Source organism: Sinocyclocheilus grahami, unplaced genomic scaffold (assembly GCF_001515645.1).
Source record: "Sinocyclocheilus grahami isolate Dianchi unplaced genomic scaffold, SAMN03320097.WGS_v1.1 scaffold588.1, whole genome shotgun sequence".
In the NCBI taxonomy this organism is placed as follows: Eukaryota; Metazoa; Chordata; class Actinopteri; order Cypriniformes; family Cyprinidae; genus Sinocyclocheilus; species Sinocyclocheilus grahami.
The window spans coordinates 710,450-733,929 of NW_015505767.1; the positions used below are offsets into that span (position 1 = coordinate 710,450).

General features: G+C 37.6%; 1 protein-coding gene across 5 annotated transcripts in view; it reads right to left on the reverse strand.

Annotated features, from left to right (window-relative positions):
- Positions 1-2,355: 2,355 nt before the first annotated feature.
- The window catches only part of cxxc5a (CXXC finger protein 5a), a 31,800-nt gene continuing 10,675 nt past the window's right edge, over positions 2,356-23,480 (reverse strand). For 4 of the 5 annotated variants that reach the window (XM_016240367.1, XM_016240369.1, XM_016240370.1 and 1 more), the window contains exons 2-3: positions 15,969-17,008; positions 2,356-3,682 (exon numbers count right to left, since the gene is read on the reverse strand). In XM_016240367.1, the coding sequence (XP_016095853.1) occupies positions 3,638-3,682; positions 15,969-16,784 (861 nt within the window). In that variant the 5' untranslated portion in view covers positions 16,785-17,008 and the 3' untranslated portion in view covers positions 2,356-3,637. The remainder of the gene's footprint in view (positions 3,683-15,968; positions 17,009-23,480) is intronic. The other variant, XM_016240371.1, reaches the window with a different exon arrangement.

Here is a 23,480-nt window from a genome sequence, read left to right on the forward strand (position 1 = left end):
GTAACTAAGTACTCATGAAACATGTTGCTAAAAACGCCATGGTCCTGAATGCATGTATACCTTAAATGTGCTGTAAGTCACTTCCAAAGCATCTGCCAAATGCATAAATGTCAACTGCCATTGAGATGAATGGGAATGCTAAAGGATGCTAACAGATAGCTTTCTCCAGATATATTAGGGCCTGAACTTGGGCCTAACCTTGTAAGAACAGTGTTGCAGGTTCAAGATTTCTCTATTTTTATTTTGATCATGTAATTTGCAGTGCTTCATGGGATTGTAGATCTTTCCATCACTAAAGCTGTTGGATCTCTGTCTTTTTGTTCAATTTTCAAATAGTTTTTAGCTTCAAATATAGGTTTATATATATATATTCACACTGACCAAAAGAAAAAAAACATTGTTTCTTCAGCCCAACACACACACATACAAACACACTGCATTCACTAACAGGCACAGCCACACTACCATCCCTCTTTTGCTCTCTTTATCTATCCCCCCCCCCCCCATGGCAGGATGGGCAGTGAGCTGTGCGGCTGGGAAGAGGCGAGGACACCACGGCTCACATTAATAATGCAGAGCCTCAGCTTCCTCCCAGCGCCGCGGCCATGGCACTGGCCCATCGCTGTCACCAGGGGGGAGCTGGGAACATTCTCTCTCTCTCTTTCGAGCCCTACTTCTTTCAGTCTATCTCACATAAACACACACAGGCATACACACTTTTACACAAACCCCACCAAACTGGGCCTCCACCCGAGACTGTGGCTCATTACAGATCCTGTTCTGATGACTGCACCACAGACCTGGGCTCATTACGGCACTGAGGACTCTATCCAGCTCTCCAGGCCTGCAGCTGGTACCTCCACCTCTCTCCTGCAGCACGATGCTTTGCTCTTGTGTTCACATAATCCGCATACTTTTACTTCCACCTGTCTTACTTAGTCATAAAAATTTTGTTTTATTAGTTCATATTTGCGGTAGGCCAACAGTGTTTCTTGTATGCAGGGGTGTAACGCGATTGCAATTTCTACATTTATTCAGAGTTAATCATTACTTTTCAAAGTCTCATTACTCAGTGTGTCCCATAGGCATCGCTTGACCCTATTTAGGAGGGGCTTTGGTCTGCTGTCTTTCATCTCAGACCCTCTAAAAAGCTGCAATTAACTCGGCTGCTGCAGTATCTGTCAGAGGTTAGTTCACTCCCCTTACCAGTCGTTAAAAAGTTTGCTACATTAATTATTACACTTCCCTCTAGTTAGCGGTGGTCCTGGTCTTGAGCGATATTGGGCACCAGTGTGATCTCTCATCCACCTGCATAAAAATGCAAGTAATTCAAATTATTGTTTATTGATATATTTTAAATTAAAAAGATAGTCCACCCAAAAATGAAAATTCTGTCATCATTTACTCTTTACACTTAATGTCATTTAAAATTTACATGGTTTTCGTTTTTCTGTTGAATACAAAAGAAAATATTTTGAAGAATGTTGGTAACTAAACAGTTTCGGTTCCCATTGACTTCCATTGTGTGGACAAAAATATAATTGAAGTCAGTGGGAACCGAAACGGTTTAGTTACCATATTCTGAGTTTGCATTTGACTGTTTTAATTCATTTTGATGAATACTAAATCTGTTTTTTGTGAGAGGGATGAATTATTGCACAAGCACATTTAGTCTAAAACTACAGTAACATCATGTTCACACAGCGCACACAATTCCTCTGCACTTCTGATTTCTCCCAATATGGGGACAGGAGACTTGTCAGTGAATAAATGGGAAAACAAAGTAACTGGTATTACTTTTTTGAAAAAGTAACTAAGATATTTTCTTGTAAATTAAAAAAGTAATGCGTTACTTTACTAGTTACTTGAAAAAAGTAATCTGATTACGTAACTCGTGTTACCCAACACTGGGTCTATGGACATAGATAGTAACTGTAAGTAGCAAGTATCCATCATTGAAAATTTGTACCAACAAAAATCCACGCACACAATCCATGTGAATGATGCAGCCGCCTATTTCCTCTTTTGTGTGGTGATCTTCAGCACAAAAATCTCAAAAGGTGCTGCCAAAACATGCCTTACCTTCCCATTTACCTTACCACTGATTAGCTTTCACAGACTGCCGGTCAGAGACATTGGCAGAGTATCAATAATTCATTGTCTTTTAATTGTGTTTTTTTCCTTTAAATGTCAGACTGTACCGTACGCAGGAATGCAAAGATATTAAGATCAGTGTGGGCCACAGACAAAGCCAGCAGCACACTGTTCTGCACTGTCATTGTTACAAGTGTGTCAGACATCAAGTAGAAGAAAATGAAGAAATCAAAGACTCTAGATAAAACATCTTTATCGCATCTCAAAATGACATATTGTGTCCCATTGCTTTTTATTTTACTGTTTGAATGGAAAAGGGAACAACCTAGAGGATTCTGCGAACATTTCCATATTTTTTTTTTGTACGTTTGTTGCTGTTTGTTAAAAAACATGCAAATAGACAGACGTCAGAGCTGCAAATTTTCGACACAAATACATGCATTTGTTTTTATTCACAAAACCAGCCCATAGTTCTAATCCAATACAAACATTGCTGCTTTTTTAAAAGCTGTAGCTACCGGCAATGTCATGAAAACAAACCAAACCAAAAAAGTTCAATCTTTTTCAGTGCATTCGACAGAGCCGAGCAAGTGCTGTGGAGGGCTCCGTAAAAATTCAGACCTGTACACTGAGAACAATAATGTGACGAGCCGTAATAAAACGTAACATCATGTGGAACATCATTCGACGTGATATTACATGACGTGATATGATGTAATCTGACATAATATAACAAAAGGCTGCCAGTACAGTAAAGCAAACTGAAATATTTATCTTAAATTTGGAGCTTCCAGTAGTAACAACCCTACAGAAACAATGAGAATTTTATCTTCCAATTAAGTCGTCATCAGAGTACTTTTTTTTATGATGTATATTTGTTCATTCAGAAAACTGGGTTTGTAGATTTTGGAATATTTTCTTTCCCTTGAAAGACAAACATTGATCAGTTTTTAAAACGATAAATTTAAATCAAACTAAAAAAAGAAACAATCATAAAATACAGTTTTTAAGTAAGAACAATGGTCCTAAATTACAATAGTGCTTGCCATTAGCCACTAATTTTAAAATATAGTCGTAAAATTTACATTCTCTACACAAGTACTGTATCTTTCCACACGTGAACAACATTAACACCAAACACAGAAATTTTGTTGATTGTCCACACTGAGTCCACCATTTCTGTTTGTCAATGAACAGTTCCATGTCTAAGCCACAGAAAAAATCTGCTGGAAAAGGGACAAAAAGGTACCAAAATGGAAACATATAAAAGGGAATGAAAGTTGCCATAGATATTTTTATTTATGTTTAATTTTTGGTTCAAGGAATAAGTAGGTGCATCCATTACTCGTTTGATTCATTTTGTATTGTTGTTTTATTGTTCTGTATCTTATGATGAAGTTTTTTTCATAGTTGTCTTGAGTTTCTCTTTTTTTTTTCACGTAGTTTGTGTTTGTCAGCCAGTGTTGGTGCCCGAGATGATCCAAGCGAGAGTTGGCATTGCACTTGATGGCAGAGCTTTGGGTGGAGGTCAGAGGTCACAGTTCTACTGGAACCATCGGAACGCTGCGCCCGTCGGCAGCATCACCTTCTTAGAGAAAGAAAAAGAGAAATTGGGGGAGGGGACAGAAATGGGGTGCATTTAGTAGAGTGCGGTTTGGATGAAAAACACATACAGACCTAGATTTATTAGATCCAAATTAGCATTTTGTGGATTTAAGTCATGTCTGTTAGCATTGAAGCTAATTACATGCTAGTGTACACTTAAATCTTGACATTCATTCAAACGCATTCAAACTTTTTTCACAACTACAATACTGATGACTCATCCTGCACTACACAGATTTTTGTCCAATCAAATGCTCTCTAGAACAAGAATGCCCCGCCTTCTAGTACTACCTGCAGCCGACTAGCATTTAACAGTGTCTCACAAGGTGTGTCCAAAAGTGCTTACTACCTGAACAGGTACTTAATTTGATAAGGAACAAACTTCGCACTCATTAAAAAAAATGTGTCAATATTGTACAGAAATCTGTGGTATGACTGAAATCCATACGCACTGTATCTGCCATGTTGGCATTGTCATTGTTGCTTCACTGCCTTTCAAAAATCTTCTCCCATGACCTCATGAGATAGTAGTGTTGATTGGATGCGCACTTCACAATCTCATCAGAAAAAGTATTTTTTGTCTACTATTTTATGAATACTACAAAGTCAGCATACTACTCATGTCACATACAGTACTATATTGTAAGGAAGTATGCATATTCAGATGCAAGTTGTAGTCTTTTGGCTTACTGTTCTATGACTATTACAAAATCTGACATACTACTAATTTCACATACTGTTTTTCACAACTTGTAGGTCACTGAGTACTTTTCAATTACTGTTTTATGAGTACTATGAAGTCCAACACTATGAAGTCCAACATACTGCTAATTTCACATGCTTTTTTGCCTATTATATAGTATGGAAGAATGCATATTCAGATGCAAGTTGTAGGTTACTGAATACTATTCTCTTACTGTTTTATGAATACTATGAAGTCCAACATACTACTAATTTCATATACTGCTTTTTGCTTACTATGTATTATTAAAGTATGCATATTCGGATGTAAGTTGTAGGACACTGAGAACCTTTCATTTACTGTTTTCCGAATACTATGAAATCTGACACATTACTAATTTTACATACTGTTTTTCACTTAACATATAGTATTAAAGTATGCATATTTGGATGCAAGTTTAAGGCCACTGAGTACTTTTCGCTTGCAGTTTTATGAATGCTATGAAATCCAAAATACTACTAATTTCACATACTCTTTTTATGCCTACTATATAGTATGGAAGTATGCATATTCAAATGCAAGTTGTAGGTCATCGAGTACTTTTTCACTTACTGTCTTATGAATACTACGAAGTTCAACATACTAATTTCACATACTGTTTTTCACCAGCTATATAGTATGGAAGAATGCATATTCAGATGCAAGCTTTAGATCATCAAGTACTTTTCGCTTACTGTTTTATGAATACTACTGTACAAGGTCAGACATACTACTAATTTCACATACTGTTTTGGCCAACTATATAGTATGGAAGAATGCATATTCAGACACAAGTTGTAGGTCATTGAGTACTTTTTGCATACTGTTTTATAAATACTACAAAGTTTGACATACTACTAATTTCATATACTGTTTTTCACCAGCTATATAGTATGGAATAATGCATATTCAGATGCAAGCTTTAGGTCATCAAGTACTTTTCGCTTACTGTTTTATGAATACTACAAAGTCAGACATACTACTAATTTTACATACTGTTTTTCACCAGCTATATAGTATGGAAGAATGCATATTCAGATGCAAGCTTTAGGTCATCAAGTAATTTTCGCTTACTGTTTTATGAATACTACTGTACAAAGTCAGACATACTACTAATTTCACATACTGTTTTGGCCAACTATATAGTACGAAAGAATGCATATTCAGACACAAGTTGTAGGTCATTGAGTACTTTTTGCATACTGTTTTATAAATACTACAAAGTTTGCCATACTACTAATTTCATATACTGTTTTTCACCAACTATATAGTATGGAATAATGCATATTCAGATGCAAGCTTTAGGTCATTAAGTACTTTTTGCTTACTGTTTTATGAATACTACAAAGTCAGACATACTACTAATTTCATATACTGTTTTTCACCAACTATATAGTATGGAATAATGCATATTCAGATGCAAGCTTTAGGTCATTAAGTACTTTTTGCTTACTGTTTTATGAATACTACAAAGTCAGACATACTACTAATTTCACATACTGTTTTTGGTCAACTATATAGTATGGAAGAATGCATATTCAGACATAAGTTGTAGGTCATTGAGTACTTTTTGCATACTGTTTTATAGATACTACAAAGTTTGACATACTACTAATTTCATATACTCTTTTTTGCCAAATATATAGTATGTAGGTATGCATATTCGGACGCAAGTTGTAGGTCACTGAGTACTTTTCGATTACTGTTTTATGAATACTACAAAGTCAGACATACTACTAATTTCATATACTCTTTTTTGCCAAATATATAGTATGTAGGTATGCATATTCGGACGCAAGTTGTAGGTCACTGAGTACTTTTCGATTACTGTTTTATGAATACTATGAAATCCGACATACTGATAATTTCACAGTGTTTTTGCCCACTATGCACTAGTATGGAAGTATGCATATATTTGGATGCAGGGACAGATGTGACGTGGCTAAACCTTGCTGGGTAATTTAAAAAAAGGGGATGAGGTCTTAGATATTTTCCGCTTAAACTTCCTGTTTCGATAGAAAATATGTCAGAAGACTAGCATTTGATCAGCAATGAACCTTCAAATAAACAAAATTATGTGATTAAATTCTAAATTTCATTCTTCTATAAGCAGACACCATTTAGAAACTGTTTCCAGGCAAAAATACAGAAATCCACAGACGTTGGTTGTTTTGCATCCTTTCTCTCTCCTCTGCGGCCATGTGATTCATCTAATTCCTCCTTCTCCCCCTTTCCTTCCCTGTTCTGTCTTTCCTGCCCCCTCCTCCTCTCCAGCCATGGGCCATGGCCCTGGCTCCATGTGAAACCCGATACGCCACATTCATTATTTAGTCACCACGCAGTCACGTCCAGCGCCCACCACACTGCTCTCACTACGGCCTCTTTATATATCTCTCTCTCTCTGTATTCTTTCAGTGCTGCACGTCTGTCGGTTTGGCGTCAGCGGTGGGACTCAGGTGGGCGCTGAGTCTGGGCCAGTTGAGGAAAAGCAAGAAGCCTTGTGAGGCAACGTTGAGGTTAAAGGGGACTGAAAACATAGCGCCTTCCCCCCAATAATGCAACACTACTGCGGCACAGAATCTTATACGTTTGCCAGCACTGGCCCAAGCCATGGGCGGCAAACACATTCCCGCTCACATGATCACACGTGCACCAGCCCACACACTCACACTCAATATCATTCAAGCGTTCCTGAACGAGACAAACTAAGATGGACACATTTTAAACACACAAAGAAATATATGGGCCAGACTTAACGGACTAAACTAGAGTGCTCCCATGACAACAGCTGGGCAGATGTTAACTCCTAACATTTTAATTTAACACTTCCTAATATCATGTTGTAAATCAAGGTTGCATGAGTATTTCAAGCATTTCTTGGATGAAACAACATTTTCATTGTCTTTTTTTTTTACTTTGGAGAGTGTATGATTCTTAATTTTGCCCAGTACTTATGTGTGAAATGTATTTTATGCTTATTAAAGCATCATATTGTTAGCTTAGCAACATGCTAACATCAAACAGCTTTAGAAGAGTTTCCTACAAAACAGGGGGTTTGAAAATAATTTATAAAACTGTTTTAATGTATGTATTTATGTGTGTATATATATATAAAATTAAGTATTATAGATGCATATACAGTGGGTACGGAAAGTATTCAGACCCCCTTAAATTTTTCACTCTTTGTTATATTGCAGCCATTTGCTAAAATCATTTAAGTAAATTTTTTTTCCTCATTAATGTACACACAGCACCCCATATTGACAGAAAAACACAGAATTGTTGACATTTTTGCAGATTTATTAAAAAAGAAAAACTGAAATATCACATGGTCCTAAGTATTCAGACCCTTTGCTCAGTATTTAGTAGAAGCACACTTTTGATCTAATACAGCCATGAGTCTTATTGGGAAAGATGCTTTGATGTGTGATGCATTTTTTGAGGATTCTTTGATGAATAGAAAGTTCAAAATAATGCATTTATTCGAATAAAAGTATTCATTTCTTTAAAAAATAAATAAATACTGACCTCACTTTTAAACAGTAGTCTTGTGACTTGTGATAATCATTTTAAATTATAAATTATAAACAGCATATTTTGAAATCAAATGCTATAATTTTCCAGCAAAGTCTTTTTAATCAGTTTATATTCGCCGTGGAGTTACATTTTATACATAAACCATTTTTTTTCCTGATGTGAATGTGTTGCTAGAAATATCTGTTTATCATCATAGAGTATCTGTGGTATTAAAATACACAAGTAAAAATCTGATAACTGCTCAAAAATCCTTACTGTTGAGACCAGCTTAATATTGTGTTTTGTGTTGCATTTCATGCATTTGCCTAATTTAGAGACCTAAATGAAACTTTGAGTAGATACTCATTTCAAAACAATGCAACATGCATACTGCTGACTGCATGTGAAAATCAAATGCAACACTGTGGGTGTGTCTTGCACACGAGCGCCTGGGAATTCACTGGTTGTGACCTTTGGCTTGTCACAACCCACTAGAAGAGACTGTGACGCCCAATCCTCTTTCAGAAGCCTAGCCCATAGGCGACTACTATGACACCTGACCCACAACCTTTAACCCTAAATCTGTACAAACACTGGACCCTGACAAGCAGTAGCGTGCGTTTCCAAGGTCATCATTCCTGCAAGGTGTCAACCATCTTAATCTGTGTTTATTGATTTTCCTATGAATAAGTTACCGCTCCAATCTGCTGAGGGTTCAGTTTCCACAGGTCAGTGATACACTGTATTACTGACCTGTGGGGACAAGAGCACAGTCTGGCTGTTTCCGTTCGATAGCCTGAGCTAAAAATTTTGAATTAAAGGTTAAAATAAATCATCTTTTTTGCATCAAAGTATTTTAAGTCACTAAACATCAAAGTTTAGTGACCTAGATTAAATTTTTTTTTTAAACAGCACTGACACTGGTTATTTAATATGCACAACTTTACACAGTAAATGTTTGGAATAATTGCAATTTTTATATGTTTTTAAAGAAATCTCTTATGCTCACCAAGACTGCATTTATTTGATCAAAAATACAATAAAAACAGTAATATTGTGAGACATTATTAAAATTTTTAAAAACTGTTTTCTAGTTTAATATATTTTCAAATTGTATTTATTCCTGTGATGTCAAAGCTGAATTTTCAACAGCCATTATTCCAGTCTTTTGTGTCACATGATCCTTCAGAAATGATCCTAATATGCTAATATGCTGTTCAAAAACAATTATTGGTACAATTTTGGGTAAGATTTAAAAAAAAAAAAAGTATACTTTTATTCAGCAAGGACGCATTAAATTGCTAGTGACAGTAGACATTTATAATGTCTTATAATATGAAAAAAAAGTTTCCACAAAAATATTAAGCAGCCAAAAACTAATTTTAAGATTGATTATAATAAGAACCATTATTAATAACTGAGCATAATAATTTATAATAATTGAGCACCAAATCAACATTTTATAATGATTTCTGAAGGATCATGTGACACTGAAGCCTGAAATAATAATGCTAAAAATGCAGCTTTGCCATCACAAAAATAAATTACAAATAATAATATATTAACATAGGAAACCGTTATTCAAATTGTAATAATACTTTACAATGTTACAGTTTTTACTGTAGTTTTGATCAAATAAATGCAGCCGTGGTGCGCATGAGACTTCCAAACTTTTGACCAGTAGTGTACAAAACATTTTTTGTTGAATTTACAGCAAAAACAACTATATTGTGATCAATAATGTCATATACGTTCTCATACTGTCATATAAATATTTTTTCAGGAGGTGTCCTTGCTGATCTGTCTGTTGCTTTCCATGTCTTTATGTGTGTGCTGAGTGAGTGAGTGAGTGAGTGTGTGTCAGGGTGTCAGATAGAGGTGCAGGGTGACAGCTTCTCTCTGTGTACGCATACCAAGAAGAGACTGTCTCCCCCTTTCAGAGCTCTGATACCACTATCATCTCAAATCAACCCTTCACGCTAATGAGACACACACACACATGTTTACTTAGCAATTGAAATGGGGACATTGCATAGACTTCTATTGATTTAATACATAACTATCATTATAAATACAATATCCTAAACTTAGCACAACACATTCTGCATTTTAACAATTTAAAAAAAATGACTTTTATACGTTTTTATGTCCACAAAAAGTGGTTAAGTAGATACATACTCAAAATTTATATTTGTATATTTACACTGAAAAAATTGTCAGGTACAAATTGTGCTGGCGTCAATTAAATTAAAAAAGTTGATTTATTCCCGTCAAAAATATTAGGCAATTTTGATTGAATCACCTTGACTACATTAGGTTACACTTTTAAACATATGAAAACCTTTTGTAACTTTAGAATGAATAAATCAATCAATCAATTCTTCATTTAAAAAAAAAATCGTTAAAAGTTTAAGCTGGTCAAGCTAGAATTGAGCTGATTTAGCTGGTTGGTCAGCTGATCTTCCAGCCTCAACAGAAGCAAAACCCTTCTGAATCTAGCAAAACAGACCATCTTGACGAGATAAGACCAGTTAACCAGCTTAGTCTGCCTTAAGCTTTTTTTTTTTTTTTTTACATGACAAAAACACAGGTGAATAAAAAAAAACAAATTTAGTGCTAGAAGCTAACATTCATATGTTGAAGAAAAAGTTTATATATAAATGTATATATAAACACACTGACAGAGCATACATATATAATAAATTTTTAAGGTACAAAATATATTATGTATGAATGAAATGTAAATCATCAATTACTCGCACTATCCTAACAGATACTTATGCTAACAAACGCTAACAAGCAAAGCCATTCAGGCACATTAACACAGCTAAAATAAAGGAACGAGCAGTCATGCAGTCACATGCAAGCAGAGCTCTAAGATCTTGGGGTGAACGTGAGCGTCAATCCGGTGAGCCTCACGCTCCTAATTCTCCTGTGCTTTTTTATATCTATTCAGACGCAGGCTTCCTAAAATAATTTCCCACATCTCCAGTCAGTGAGGTGTGAGGTGGCAAAGGCCTTGACGGTCTGCACGCTACCTCCCCCCTCACTCTCCCCTCTGTTTTTATGGCTCTCTCTGAGATGCCAGCAATGCACCGTGAAAGCTGCAAAACACCCAGTAGCCTACTGCAAGATTACTCCTTGCCTGTACCCTCTCTCTTAAAACACACACACACACACATTGTTACTTTACCATATACACACCAATACTGTCAAACACAAACTTGAATATAAGTTCGGTGCAAGTGCAGGCTACAGTTAGTTAACTGCAAAAATGAGCACCATAGATCGGACTGCAAGAAGCTGGCAGACCAAGTTAATCTTGCTGGTTAAGCTAGTTAAAAATTCATTTCTTATAGATCGGACTCCATGTTCTAGTTAATGGTGATGAGATACTAAGCAGTCTAAATCACAAAACTTTACTGGTGATACTAGTCAGCCTGCTAGGAGCTTGCTGACCAAGTTGGTCTTGCTGATTAAGCTAGTTAAGGCTGCTGACAGATAAGACTCCATGTTTTTATTAATCGTGATGAGATGATAAGCAGTCTAAACAGAAAAACGTTAATGGTGAAACTGGTCAGCCTTCATGAAGCTAGTTGGACAGATTAATCATGCTTGTTAATTTAGTTAAGAATCCCATGCTGATAGATAGGATTCCATGTTCTAATTAATGGTGATAAGATGCTGAGCGGTCTAAACAGCAAAATGTTACTGGTAAAACTGGTCGGCCTACATGAGGCTAGTTGGCTAGGTTAGTCATTCTGGTTAAGTTAGTTAAGAATCCCATGCTGAGAGATAAGATTCCATATTGTAATTTAGAGTGATGATGAGATAAGTAGTCAAAACAGCAAAACTTCACTAGTTAAACTAATCAGTATGCATGAAGCTGGTTGACCAAGTTAGTCTTGTTGGTTAAGTTAGTTAAGAATCCCATGGTAATAGATTGATTCCATTTTGTAATTAATGTTGATGAGATGATAAGAGGTCTAAATAGCAAAACCTTACTGATCAAACAAATCAGTCTGCATGAATATGGTAGACCAAAATTGTTGTTTAAGCTATAAGAATCCTGTTGTTTAAGCTATAAGAATCCTTAATTAATGCTTATGGATAGGATTCCATGTTCTAATTACTGTTGATGAGATGTTAAGCAGTCTAAACTGCAAAACATTACTAGTGAAACTGTTCAGCCTACATGATGCTGGTTGACCAAGTTAGTCTTGCTGGTTATGTTGTTAAGAATTCCATGTTGATGGATACGATTTCATGTTCTAATTAATGATGATGAGATGCTAAGTGGTCTAAATGACAAATCTTTACTGGTGAAACTGGTCGGTCTGCATGAAGCTGGTTGACCAAGTTAGTCTTGCTGGTTAAGCTAGTTAAGACTCCCATGGTAATGGACTGATTCCATTTTGTAATTAATGTTGATGAGATGATAAAAGAGGTCTAAACAACATGAAAACCTTACTGGTCAAACTGGTCAGCCTGCATGAAGCCAGCTCTCCAAGTTAGTCTTGCTGGTTAAGTTAGTTAAGACCTTCATGCTGATAGATAGCATCTCATCAACATGAATATGATCATAAAATTCTAAACCGTTAAAATGGCAAAACTGTACTTGTGAAAGTCGGTCTGCATGACACTGACTGGTCAGGTAAATCTGCTGGCTAAGCTAGTTAATAAGTCTGGTGGGGACACCAGTTCATCAGCATACAAAACACAACATACTTGTATGTTGGTGATCATCATGCAGTGCCGTTGTACTGGTGTCCCCACCAGGTTTCTTAAATTATTTAATAAGCTAGAGTATTTTGGTGGTAACCAACTAGCTTCATGCAGACCAAGAACCAGACCCGAACCAGAATTATAAATTGATATGTTGTGCTCTATTTGGTTTCCACAGCGCTGTTTCAACTCTGTCTAGTAGCAATAAAACAGCAGGTGCAGCACATCTCAGACGCTTAGTGCAAAACTATTCCCATCATGATAGGCGCTCGAATTAACATCCATTTAAGAAACCATAAACCGGCAGCACTTTATGTTTTAGACACATTTTAATCACAGGGGCTCCCTGAGACGCCATCAGACGTGACCTTGTTTGACTCCACACTGACTGGACAGCTGGGGGAGCAGACGTGGCTTGGAATTATCCGACCCTTTTTAATGACTGAAACGTTAGTGACACAGCTTCACCCTGCCATTATTATTCTTACAGATTGTGTCTGTAATCAGCAAACAAAACAACAAAAAACAATTGATTTAAAGGTTTTATTTGTGTGGAAGACATCAAATGGACAAATCTAAAATCCCTGTGCATATAGCAGATGTCAATTAAAAGGAAGCATAAGTACCTTCAAACTAATTTAATCATTTGTCCGTTTTTTAACTAAAAAGAGCCTAATGCATATTAGGCACATAAACATCAAACATGATGAACTGGAAGAGAAAAAAAAAAAAAAAAAAAAAATTATATATATATATACTGTATATATATTTATATTATTTTATATATAAGTGGAGACAGATGAACAGATTGTAACTGTATGTCTTTCTTCCAACCAGACAGTACAAGCATTTACTGTCTAAGTTCTTTTTAGACAAGCAAGAGTCACCACAGATCAATTCATGTCAAACTCTACCAATTAAACTGAAACTACTGATATATTTCAGAATGTACAGTATATGACCTTTTCAGAATGTTTATCTAAATCAGAAATCAGTTTTTATTAATTACACTACCGGTCAAATTTTTCTTCTCTTCTGCTCACCAAGACTGTTTTTATTTGATCAAAATGCAGTAAAAACAGCAATACTGTGAAATAGTATTACAGTTTAAAAGAACTGTTTTCTATTTGAATATACTTTCTAAGACAGTAAAGATGTTTATTCGTTGTTTAATGTCACAAAATATTTCTATTTCAAATAAATGTTATTCTTTTGAATTTTCTATTCATAAAAACAATAATAAAAAATGATTTATTCCACACAAAGGTTTTCACAAAAATATTAAGTAGTACAATTTTAACATGGATAATAATGAATGTTTCTTGAGCAGCAAATCAGCAAATTAGAATGATTTCTGAAGGATCATGTGACACTGAAGACTGGAGTAATGATGCTGAAAATTCAGCTTTGCCGTTACAGGTATAAATTCTAGTTTAACACATTTTTAAATAGTAAACAGTTATATTAAACTAGTAATATGTTTGCAATATTATGATTTTTATTGTATTTTTGATTAAATAACTGCAGCCTTACATTTGTGCATAAAAAGCTTCTTTCAAAAATATTTATCCAAAACTTTTGAACGGTAGTGTATTTGGTGATTGGTTTACATTATCCACTAGAGTTTTGATTAAAGAGTATGAATGCAACCATGAAACCCTTTACAATGAGGTTCAGTAAGTTAATATTAAGTAAAGCAATAGCTAATATGAACTAGCAATCAATAATACTTTTACAGCATTTATTAATCTAGGTTAATGTAAATTTCTACATATACTAATAAATTTTTAATATACGCAAACAATAAAATTGAACAATAACATTCATGAATTAACATTAAACTAGATTATTAAATGCTGTATAATTGTTGTTCATAATTAGTAAATTACCAAATGCATTAAATAATGTTGAAAAACTAAACCTTATTGTAAATTGTTCCCATTTTTCGAACATTATTCAAATTTGGGCCTTTGTATAATCCAAATCACTCGGGTTGACCTCAGCAAGACGTTTGTAGGACCATCAGCCCCCACTGATGAGAGAAAGGAGGGGTGGGCCATTCGTCACTGACACCTGGTGCTCCAGATGACAGCCCTGTGGCCAGATGGATTACGTTGCACATAAAAACACATACACATATACGTCCATATCATGCTCACTGCAACATCTTTAAAGGATTAGTTCACTTCCAGAACAAAAATTTCCTGATAATTTACTCACCCCTGTCATCCAAGATGTTCATGTCTTTCTTTCTTCAGTTGCAAAGAAATTTATATACTTTATAACCACAAATGCTCGTCTTGCACTAGCTCGACTTCACTCTTTACGCAGTCACGTTGGAAAGGTCACGTGTGATGTAGGTGGAAGTACCGACCCAGTTTTTATAAAGGGAACGTGCAAAGAAAGTCAAATGCCCTTTACCAAAAAATGGTAAAACAGCGATGTCGGAGATAAACATGAGACACATGAGGAGTTTTTCGCCCTAATAACGTGATTATGTAATGTGTGAATTTGTGGACGTGCATTGCGGAGCTAGTGCAAAACATGTATTTGTGGTTAAAAAGTATATAATTCTTTATTTATTTTTTTTACAAAAGGCTAGATAAGACCCCAATTCCTCGCCTGGCATCGTGTAGAGCCCTTTGAAGCTGCATTGAAACTGCAATTTGGACCTTCAGCTCATTGGCCACCATTTAAGTCCATTATATAGAGAAAAATCCTGATATGTTTTCCTGAAAAATATTAATTTCTTTGCGACTGAAGACAGAAAGACATGAACATCTTGGATGACATGGGGGTGAGTAAATTATCAGGAAATGTTTATTCTGGAAGTGAACTAATTCTTTAAACATACCACCAGGTTGACGAAGCCAACTCAATACTTAACAAAAAACAGCATGTCTCAAACCGCATCGCTCTGTAAAACCAAACTAATGAATGCAGGGACCTATAAAAGCAGCCGTACCGGAGGGCGTCATGTCTCTGAGGAGTGTCCTAGTAGTGTCAGGGAGGCAGGATGTGGGAAGAGTGACGTGAATGCCGCAGTGGGGGCAGATTAAAACAAACCCCATGGTGCATGTCTGGCCGTATTTCCCTCCCCTGCTACTGTTTGTGCCACCTGTCACCCCAAAGCCTCATCTCCCAGCCTAACCCTCAGCAGACACCACCATCGTGTACAAAGTTCACCCGTATTAGAAGCAACAAAAGTTATTATGCTTTCTGGCCACAAAACATTCCTTCTGTACAATTAGTGAACAAATGCAACTGAACAAATTAAGAAAGGTCACAGAGTCTCAGTATAGTTTACCTCCAGTGCAGCAGACGGTTTCTTCTTGAGCTCCTCGCACTTGCGAAACTTGCAGATCTGGTGGCCTGTCTTGCGATTCCGGCAACTGCTGCACTGCTCGCAGTTAATCCTGCGCCGGCAAGGTGGGCACATCCCACAGCGTTTCCTTTTCTTCTTCCCGGAGCTAATGGCGGAGGCCAGCTCGCTTTGCACTGGGTACTCCGTCAAGCCGGCCATGTGCAGCGTGCTGTCGGCAAGGAAGACTCCGGCCGGTGTCATGATGAACAACCCTGGGTTGAAGGGGAAGCCGCCACCCACACCGTATGGGAAATCTGTGTGACCCCCCACCGTGTCGGCCACCGACGCTCCTTCCAGGTCGATCGTTCCCACTTCACCCATGCCCACTCCCATTCCCCCCGGCAGCAACATGTGCTCCATGCCCGCCCGCTTAAGGAGCGCAGCTGCCTGGGCAAAATGCAACAGGCCGTTCTGTCCCTCCAACACCTGCTCCAGGGTTCGGTCCAGCTTGCTCGGCACCAAGGCCGAGGCGGAAGGCTGCTGCGGCTGCTGCTGGGCGGGCTGGGGCTTGGCCGCGTGGCTCTTGGCCTGGCCGTTGTGTTTCAGTCCATTGGCAGTCTGGGGGCACGCGGCGGTGTACTGCGAGAGGGTGCGAGACCTTTTCAGGCTCTTGCTGAGGGGCTCGCTGATGATGCCGCTCCGGTTGCGGCGTTCGATAACAGGGCTGTCCTCCCCACAACTGCGCTTGTCCTGGTCCTTGTCCGTGTCCTGGTCCTGGGACTTGGGTGTCCGGCTGCCCTCCGGCTGTCCGCCAGACATGGTCCAGCCCCGAGGTGTGAGCGTGGGAAGGGGGGGCGGGGTTGGGGAGGGGACGGGGGCTGGCGAGGGAGGAGCCAGGCAGCGCTCACAATCCGCTCAGTACCCAGGTGAGGGTGGAGCCTCCCTTTAACGGGAAAAATGGCCGGCCAATGGCAGGCAGACCCCGATGCCCTCGGCTCTAGACTTCAGCCCTCATCCACATCTTTCTGCCGGCAACCTGTAAACTAAGACACAAAGACAGAAAGGGAGAGAGAGATGGAAAGATGTTGAAAGCGTTCTGATGCTTAAAAGAGACCTTGACAACAAAAAGCAGCGTCCGCGAACAGTGAGCGGTGATTTGGGCCTTTTTTTGCATGAATCCTACATTTTATTGAGTGTTGTACCGATGCCCCGACTGTGCCTGAGAAATCAATATGTAAATTTATCTCCAAACCCTATGTAGAAGGAGTAAAGCAAAAATGAGACTGACGTGAACAGTAGCACAGTCACTTTTTTCACAAAAAAGTCTTTTTTTTTAGATAAAAAGCACCTTGAATAATAAAAAATGGCAAAAAAAATAAACCATTTTTGCAATTAGTAATTTTCCACAGCAAATTGGTTTACTTTTCAGAAAAGCACAACTTACTGTTTCTGTAAAAGATGAGACAGAGTCGCTTCACTCAAGGTAAAGCAGACAGTACAACCCACAGTACAGTAAGCTTGACTGAAGGAACCAATTAACTTCTCTTTATCAAGATAGCGTGTGTATCAGAAAAAAATTATAACATCAGTTTTAGTGTGAATAAATCGATATGTCTTAGGCAAGTGCAAGTCAAATTTCAGTGAAGTCCTGGATTAAATCAATCACATCCCCCTTAAACATGTGATGTCACCTGTACAAGCATAAACCCGATCACCTGCCTGTTATTTCATTCATTTATTCACTGCAGTAACAGTGAGAGTACAGGAAGAATTCTCTTTGAAACTGTGTATGCATATACAGGGCATTACTCTCCCATACGTATATGTTTGCTACATATTTCACGATACCCTTGATAATCTATAATCACATATAGCCACTGGGCTTGTTATAAACAGGTTCCATTTGTGTCCCTAATGATGGCATCAGCTATCTATCGTTAAATGACTTCAACAATAAACAGCTGATGCCATCTTTTATTATGTGCTAAACAGACCATTTTTGTGTGTATTTTCCTTTGTTTTATGCCAACACTTCTTACTGTATTAGCAAATATCCACATTTTGATCAAATAAAATATATGGAAATAAAAGCTATTATGTTTTAATTTGCTCTCTGTATACAGTATTTAGATTTTAGTTTTAGCACCAAAGTTATGTGTCCACCCTGTTACCATCATTTTTTGTGCCTAAACTAATGACTTCATAAATCCAAAAACCTTTATTAATGGCATCATATTTTCAAAAAGTTAACTTTGCAAGAACAGTTAATGTCTCCTTTGTTTTATCATTATATTTTTGATAGTGGGCACCAATCCTGAAATGTCAACCATGTTTCCATGTTTTCTGCTGATAACTGCTAAATGAACATCTGAAGAATTCTCAAAATTAAGTTCTATTTCTAAGAAGCACATATGTAGTTTCATGATTGTGAGTGCAAGGCTTGTAATGTCAAAAAATAAATAAATACAGTAAAACTGTCAACCCTGTTACTACCTCCACGATCGCCTAATTATATCCTAGAGTTTTTTTTATAATTCAAATGTAGTAACGGAAGTTTAAGATGGCACGGTGTAATTTATTAACACTTTGTCTGTTAGAATGTTTAAAATCTTACAGAAGTGTACTTTAAAAATCACATTAGCAAACTTGAAAAGGTGCCTGTTTCGTAACATAATCCAAAGAGACCCATTATGCTCATCATGTGTCATCATATGAACGACTGGACACAGAATTTTACCTCATGACATAATCCAAACACCAAAAACTCAACTCTTGTTTTTTATTGGCTGCCCCCGTCCACAACAGAGACATCCACAAACACCCACACACACAACCCCACTGATAAAAGCTGAGGAAATGGCCGGGCCAGTCCTTATAAGGGAAACAAAGGGACAGGGAGGGAGAGAGGATAGGATAGGGGGTGGTGGAGGGGATCTACGCAGCGTGTGGAAATTGGAAGGCCAGAATTAGTGGGAGGTAAAGCTTCAAAGGCAGGAGCGCAGCCCCCGCATTCTCCCCAGCTCAGGGGTCTGTGGCGCCAGCGGACCACAGCCAGCCTCTTTCTCTCTTTCGCTTGCCTTGCTCGCTCTCTCTTTCTCCTTCCCAAACCAGGGGCCACACTGCACCAAGCTGCCTTACCTCACGCCTGCCAAACCTTCCCCGCCGCACACATCTCTTGCTGGGACTATGGAAGCACCCGACCTTCCCGTCCCAAAAGTGCTGAAATTACATAGCAGCGTTTTCATTCAGTATTAGCAGCAATGACTCACTTCCCATCCAAAGCTAAGGAGAAAAACATGTCTCTAACGGACCATGCTAGCTTTCCATGGACAGCCCGTGGTTTCTCTTTTATCCTGGCTTGGAATGGCAATATGGCACATCTCAAATCCTTTCCACTCTTATGGTTGCTGCACCAAGCCAAAAGTTGGCCACACACCACCACACACCAAACGTTATCCTAGCAGCGTGTCGTAGTCCATCCCCATGACATACACTTTTATCTGTGTTATTGTTTTGTTTTTGAAATTCAGGTTATGATATGCTGTAATCCAAGACCAGTGTACACTACCTTTCAGAAGCTTTAAAAAAACTTTTTATAATAATAATACTTTTATTCAGCAAGGGTGCATTAAATTGATTAAGAATAACAGTGAAGACATTTATAATGTCACAAAATATTTCTATTTCAAACAAATGCTGCTCTTTTCACCTTTCTATTCATCAAACAATCCTGAAAATCTTTTTTTTACGAAAATATTAATAAGGAATTTTTCTTGAGCACCAAATCAGCATATTAGAATGATTTCTGAAGGACACTAAAGACTGGAGTAATGACTGCTGAAAATTCAGCTTTGGCATCACAGAAATAAATTACATTTTGAAATATATTGAACAGTTATTTAAAACTGTAAATATATCTCAAAATACTACTGGTTTTACTGTATTTATTATCAAATATATGCAGCTTTGGTGAGCATAAGATATTCTTTCAAAAATATCTTGTCAACCCCAAACGTTTGCGTAACATTCAGATAAAGTCAAAACACAAAATGTGTCAGAAAGAGGCAGAGCGGCCAGTCAGACAGGGTAAGAAAAAGGGGACAGGTGGCTCAATGTTAGCACTACTTGCTTAATTACTGTTCCCAAAGTAACCATTAGGGTGATGGAAATGGGCCCTCAAAATGACTTAGCAAATAAGCCCACTGGACATAAATGAATCGATTTGTTTCCTCCTGTTTTGAGAATTTTTTCCCATTAGGAGTAAATTCAGTCACACAGCTTCCAAGTGAACTGGATGCTATCTGCGGTAATACGCTACCATTGATCTCAAAGCAAATAAAATGCAAACACAGTGCGTGATGGTTACTAAGCATTGTCAGTTCTTTGTTGTCTCCATCTGTTCCTGTAATATATGGCCTGTGTTTGCAGAGGTCTCGTAAAGGCTGAAATAAGTTAATTTGTCTGTCGCTGCCTCCACATTGGCTCCTGTCAATCATTGTAAACTCTTCAACATCAGGTCCACCTCAAAGTTAAACTATCTTCCGGTTTCTCTGCACCTGTGTCACAGTCTTCACTGAGGACTCACATCAAATGATGTTTCCTCTGATCCTCTGATTTGATCAACCTATCCACCTACAAATGTGTGACTCCCACATTCTGTCAACCACGTGCACTTCACGCTCCTCCAACATTTTTGTCACAGATTTTTCAAATTTAGTCAAATTATTGTTATTGCAACACTGTCATTTCTTTGACAATATATTTTTCCCGCCACATATAATTGCCATGCAAAAATACAAAATTTACAAAATATAAATGCATCAGAATTGACTAGATATGCTGTTTCAATGACCAATATCAGCAAGTTGTCTCTCCACACTGAACTCAGTATGGCTGCATGATGTGATACAATCTCAGAACATATTTCGATGTACAGTACAGTTATGAAGATACATTTTGGAACAACAAATGACATTTACAAGCAGCCGGGGCCACCGAAATAGAAATAGGGATGCACAAAATAGAAATTTTAGGTGATACTGATATGCGTTGGGGCGTAACTAGTTACATGTAGCGGCGTTACATAATTTAATTACAAAATAAATGTAACTGTAATCAGTTACAGTTACTAAGAAAAAATGTGTAATTAAATTACAGTTACTTATAAAAATGTTAACGATTACAATGGGGATTACATTTGAATATTTACACACATCCACAGATTTAATTGATTTCTTTCCCAAATTGCACTGACTACTCTGAGACATAAGGCCCTATAATTTCCTTGATGCGGAAAACACAGACTGCTTCGTAGAATCCAGTTATAAAATCGTAATTCCTATAGTCTAACGCAGACGGAATATGCCACATTTTTGGACGAATAAATCAAAAGTAGGTCAGTACACTTGAATCAAAACCCTATATGGACTAGTGTCTGTGAATATTAAGCTGCAAAAAGACAATACATGAGTCCTGCACGTTCTGCGTGTCTGTGGAAATCAGGCGCGGACTGGCCATCGGGAGAACCAGTGTTGTGCCGAATTCTGCACCCCTGCCAGATTATGCACCCCCTCGTTGAAGTCACTACCTGATTGCCTAATCCCAACCCCACCCCTAATCCTAACCCCTCCCCCACACCTACTCCTAAACCTACCAATACTAGGGGGTTCATAATTTGGCAGGGTGCAAATTTCGGCACTACACCGGGACCATTTCCAGTGGCCCGGCAGCGATTGCCCGCTATTTTAATAATATTTTTGTATAATTGCCTGCCGACTGTACTAAAGCGATTATTTCCGAATTCTTCATTCGATAATCTCTAATAAATCATGAATCGGGGTCGCCGTGATTTTGCCAAGTACACTCTAAAAAATGCTGGGTTGTTTCAATCCAATTTTGGGTCAAATATGGACTAACCCAACTTCTGGGTTAACAATTTAATGTAAAAATTTAACCCAACAGCTGGGTTAGTCCATATTTGACCCAAAGTAGGGTTGAAACAACCCAGCATTTTTTAGAGTGTAAGACATGTTCCTGGATCTTTTGATGGTCCTGGATCAACATTAATGTCCAAAAATATAGACTTAACCCAATCCCTACCCCTAAACCTAACCCTACCCATAATTTATTTCTAAAATCAGTGGGAAATGATAGCTCATTAACAAGAGTGTAGAAGCACCTAATCCTGACTGTAAGCCTAAAACTGACATTTCCTGAAGAGTTATATCTCTATTCTGATTGGTTGATTGGAATGTTGTTCCAGGATCAACAAGGATGTTGATCCAGGAACATGTTGTACTTGGTGAAATCACGCTCACCATGAATCGGTTAGTCGTGACTGGCAATGCTTCGGCTCGCACACTCTCCGCGCCTCCGCCAAACGGTTTGGATCAGAGTAATCAATGCGAGAGAGAGAATGGAGTGGACTGTGGAAGCGCACAGGTGGAGCAGAGAAGCAAAACTACTGTTCAGGGTTTCAAGTGCAGGTCAGTTTCATCTGTAAATATGCTATTGTAGTTAATTTACTTAGTTAAGCAGCAGCAGCCCATTGCTCATTAGTCTTCACTCAAAATACTGTATAAAGGACATCATTATTATCTATTGTAATATTACAGTAGTAATTTAGCAGACAGATAATTATATTTTATAATAGGTTAAGGGGAGCTAGGGCAGACAACAACACAACCCTTACGAAAATTAACGATGATTTTACTATAAATCCAAAGACAATGGTTACTATTGTTAAACCATGGTAACCACAAATTAACCATGGTTTTTGCTACACTAACCATAGTTTAACCATGGAATCTGTAGTAAAAATAAATACAAATGGTAATCCATTTGCGAAAAAAAAAACTAAAACATGGTTACTGTACTTTTAATATAATAAAAGCATGGTTAATTTTTGTAAGGGGAAAACATGACTCATGTTCAGTATTAGGATTTTTCTATAAAGCTATTGTAGTGATGTACTAATTTTGACATGTAGGCAATTTAGAAAGTATAGTTTTGTTAAATCTTGAGTATTAAAGTCATGTGAGAGATAGATATCAGGGCAAAATAAAGAGACCGAAAAGAAAAATGGAAGTGAAGGTGCAGTTCAGGATAGAACTGTTAATTATTTTGCATGTCCCCAACCTAAGGATTTAAACCTTTTTTATGTGAGGTCCATACCAAAAATAGGGTTGTCCATGTTTCCAAATTTGTTGTGGGTGTATGAGTGTGAGATTTCCTGGCCTGAAATTTTTTTCCCAATCCGCCCCTCGTGGAAATTAATGGTGCAGACATGCGGTTTCATTTACTACACATAGGCCTACTGAAGCTCGCGGTGTTTTCAGCCTCTGCCGCCTCAATATATGAGTATGAGCACATAAACATAATCTCTAGAACTGCTCTAAGTCACTTCATGAGCATTTTACTTATTTTGAGAAAACTATCGTCATATCATATACAAAGAGACACCAATGTTTCAGGAGTTTAGTACACAGAATAGGACACATGCTTATTAGATAACCG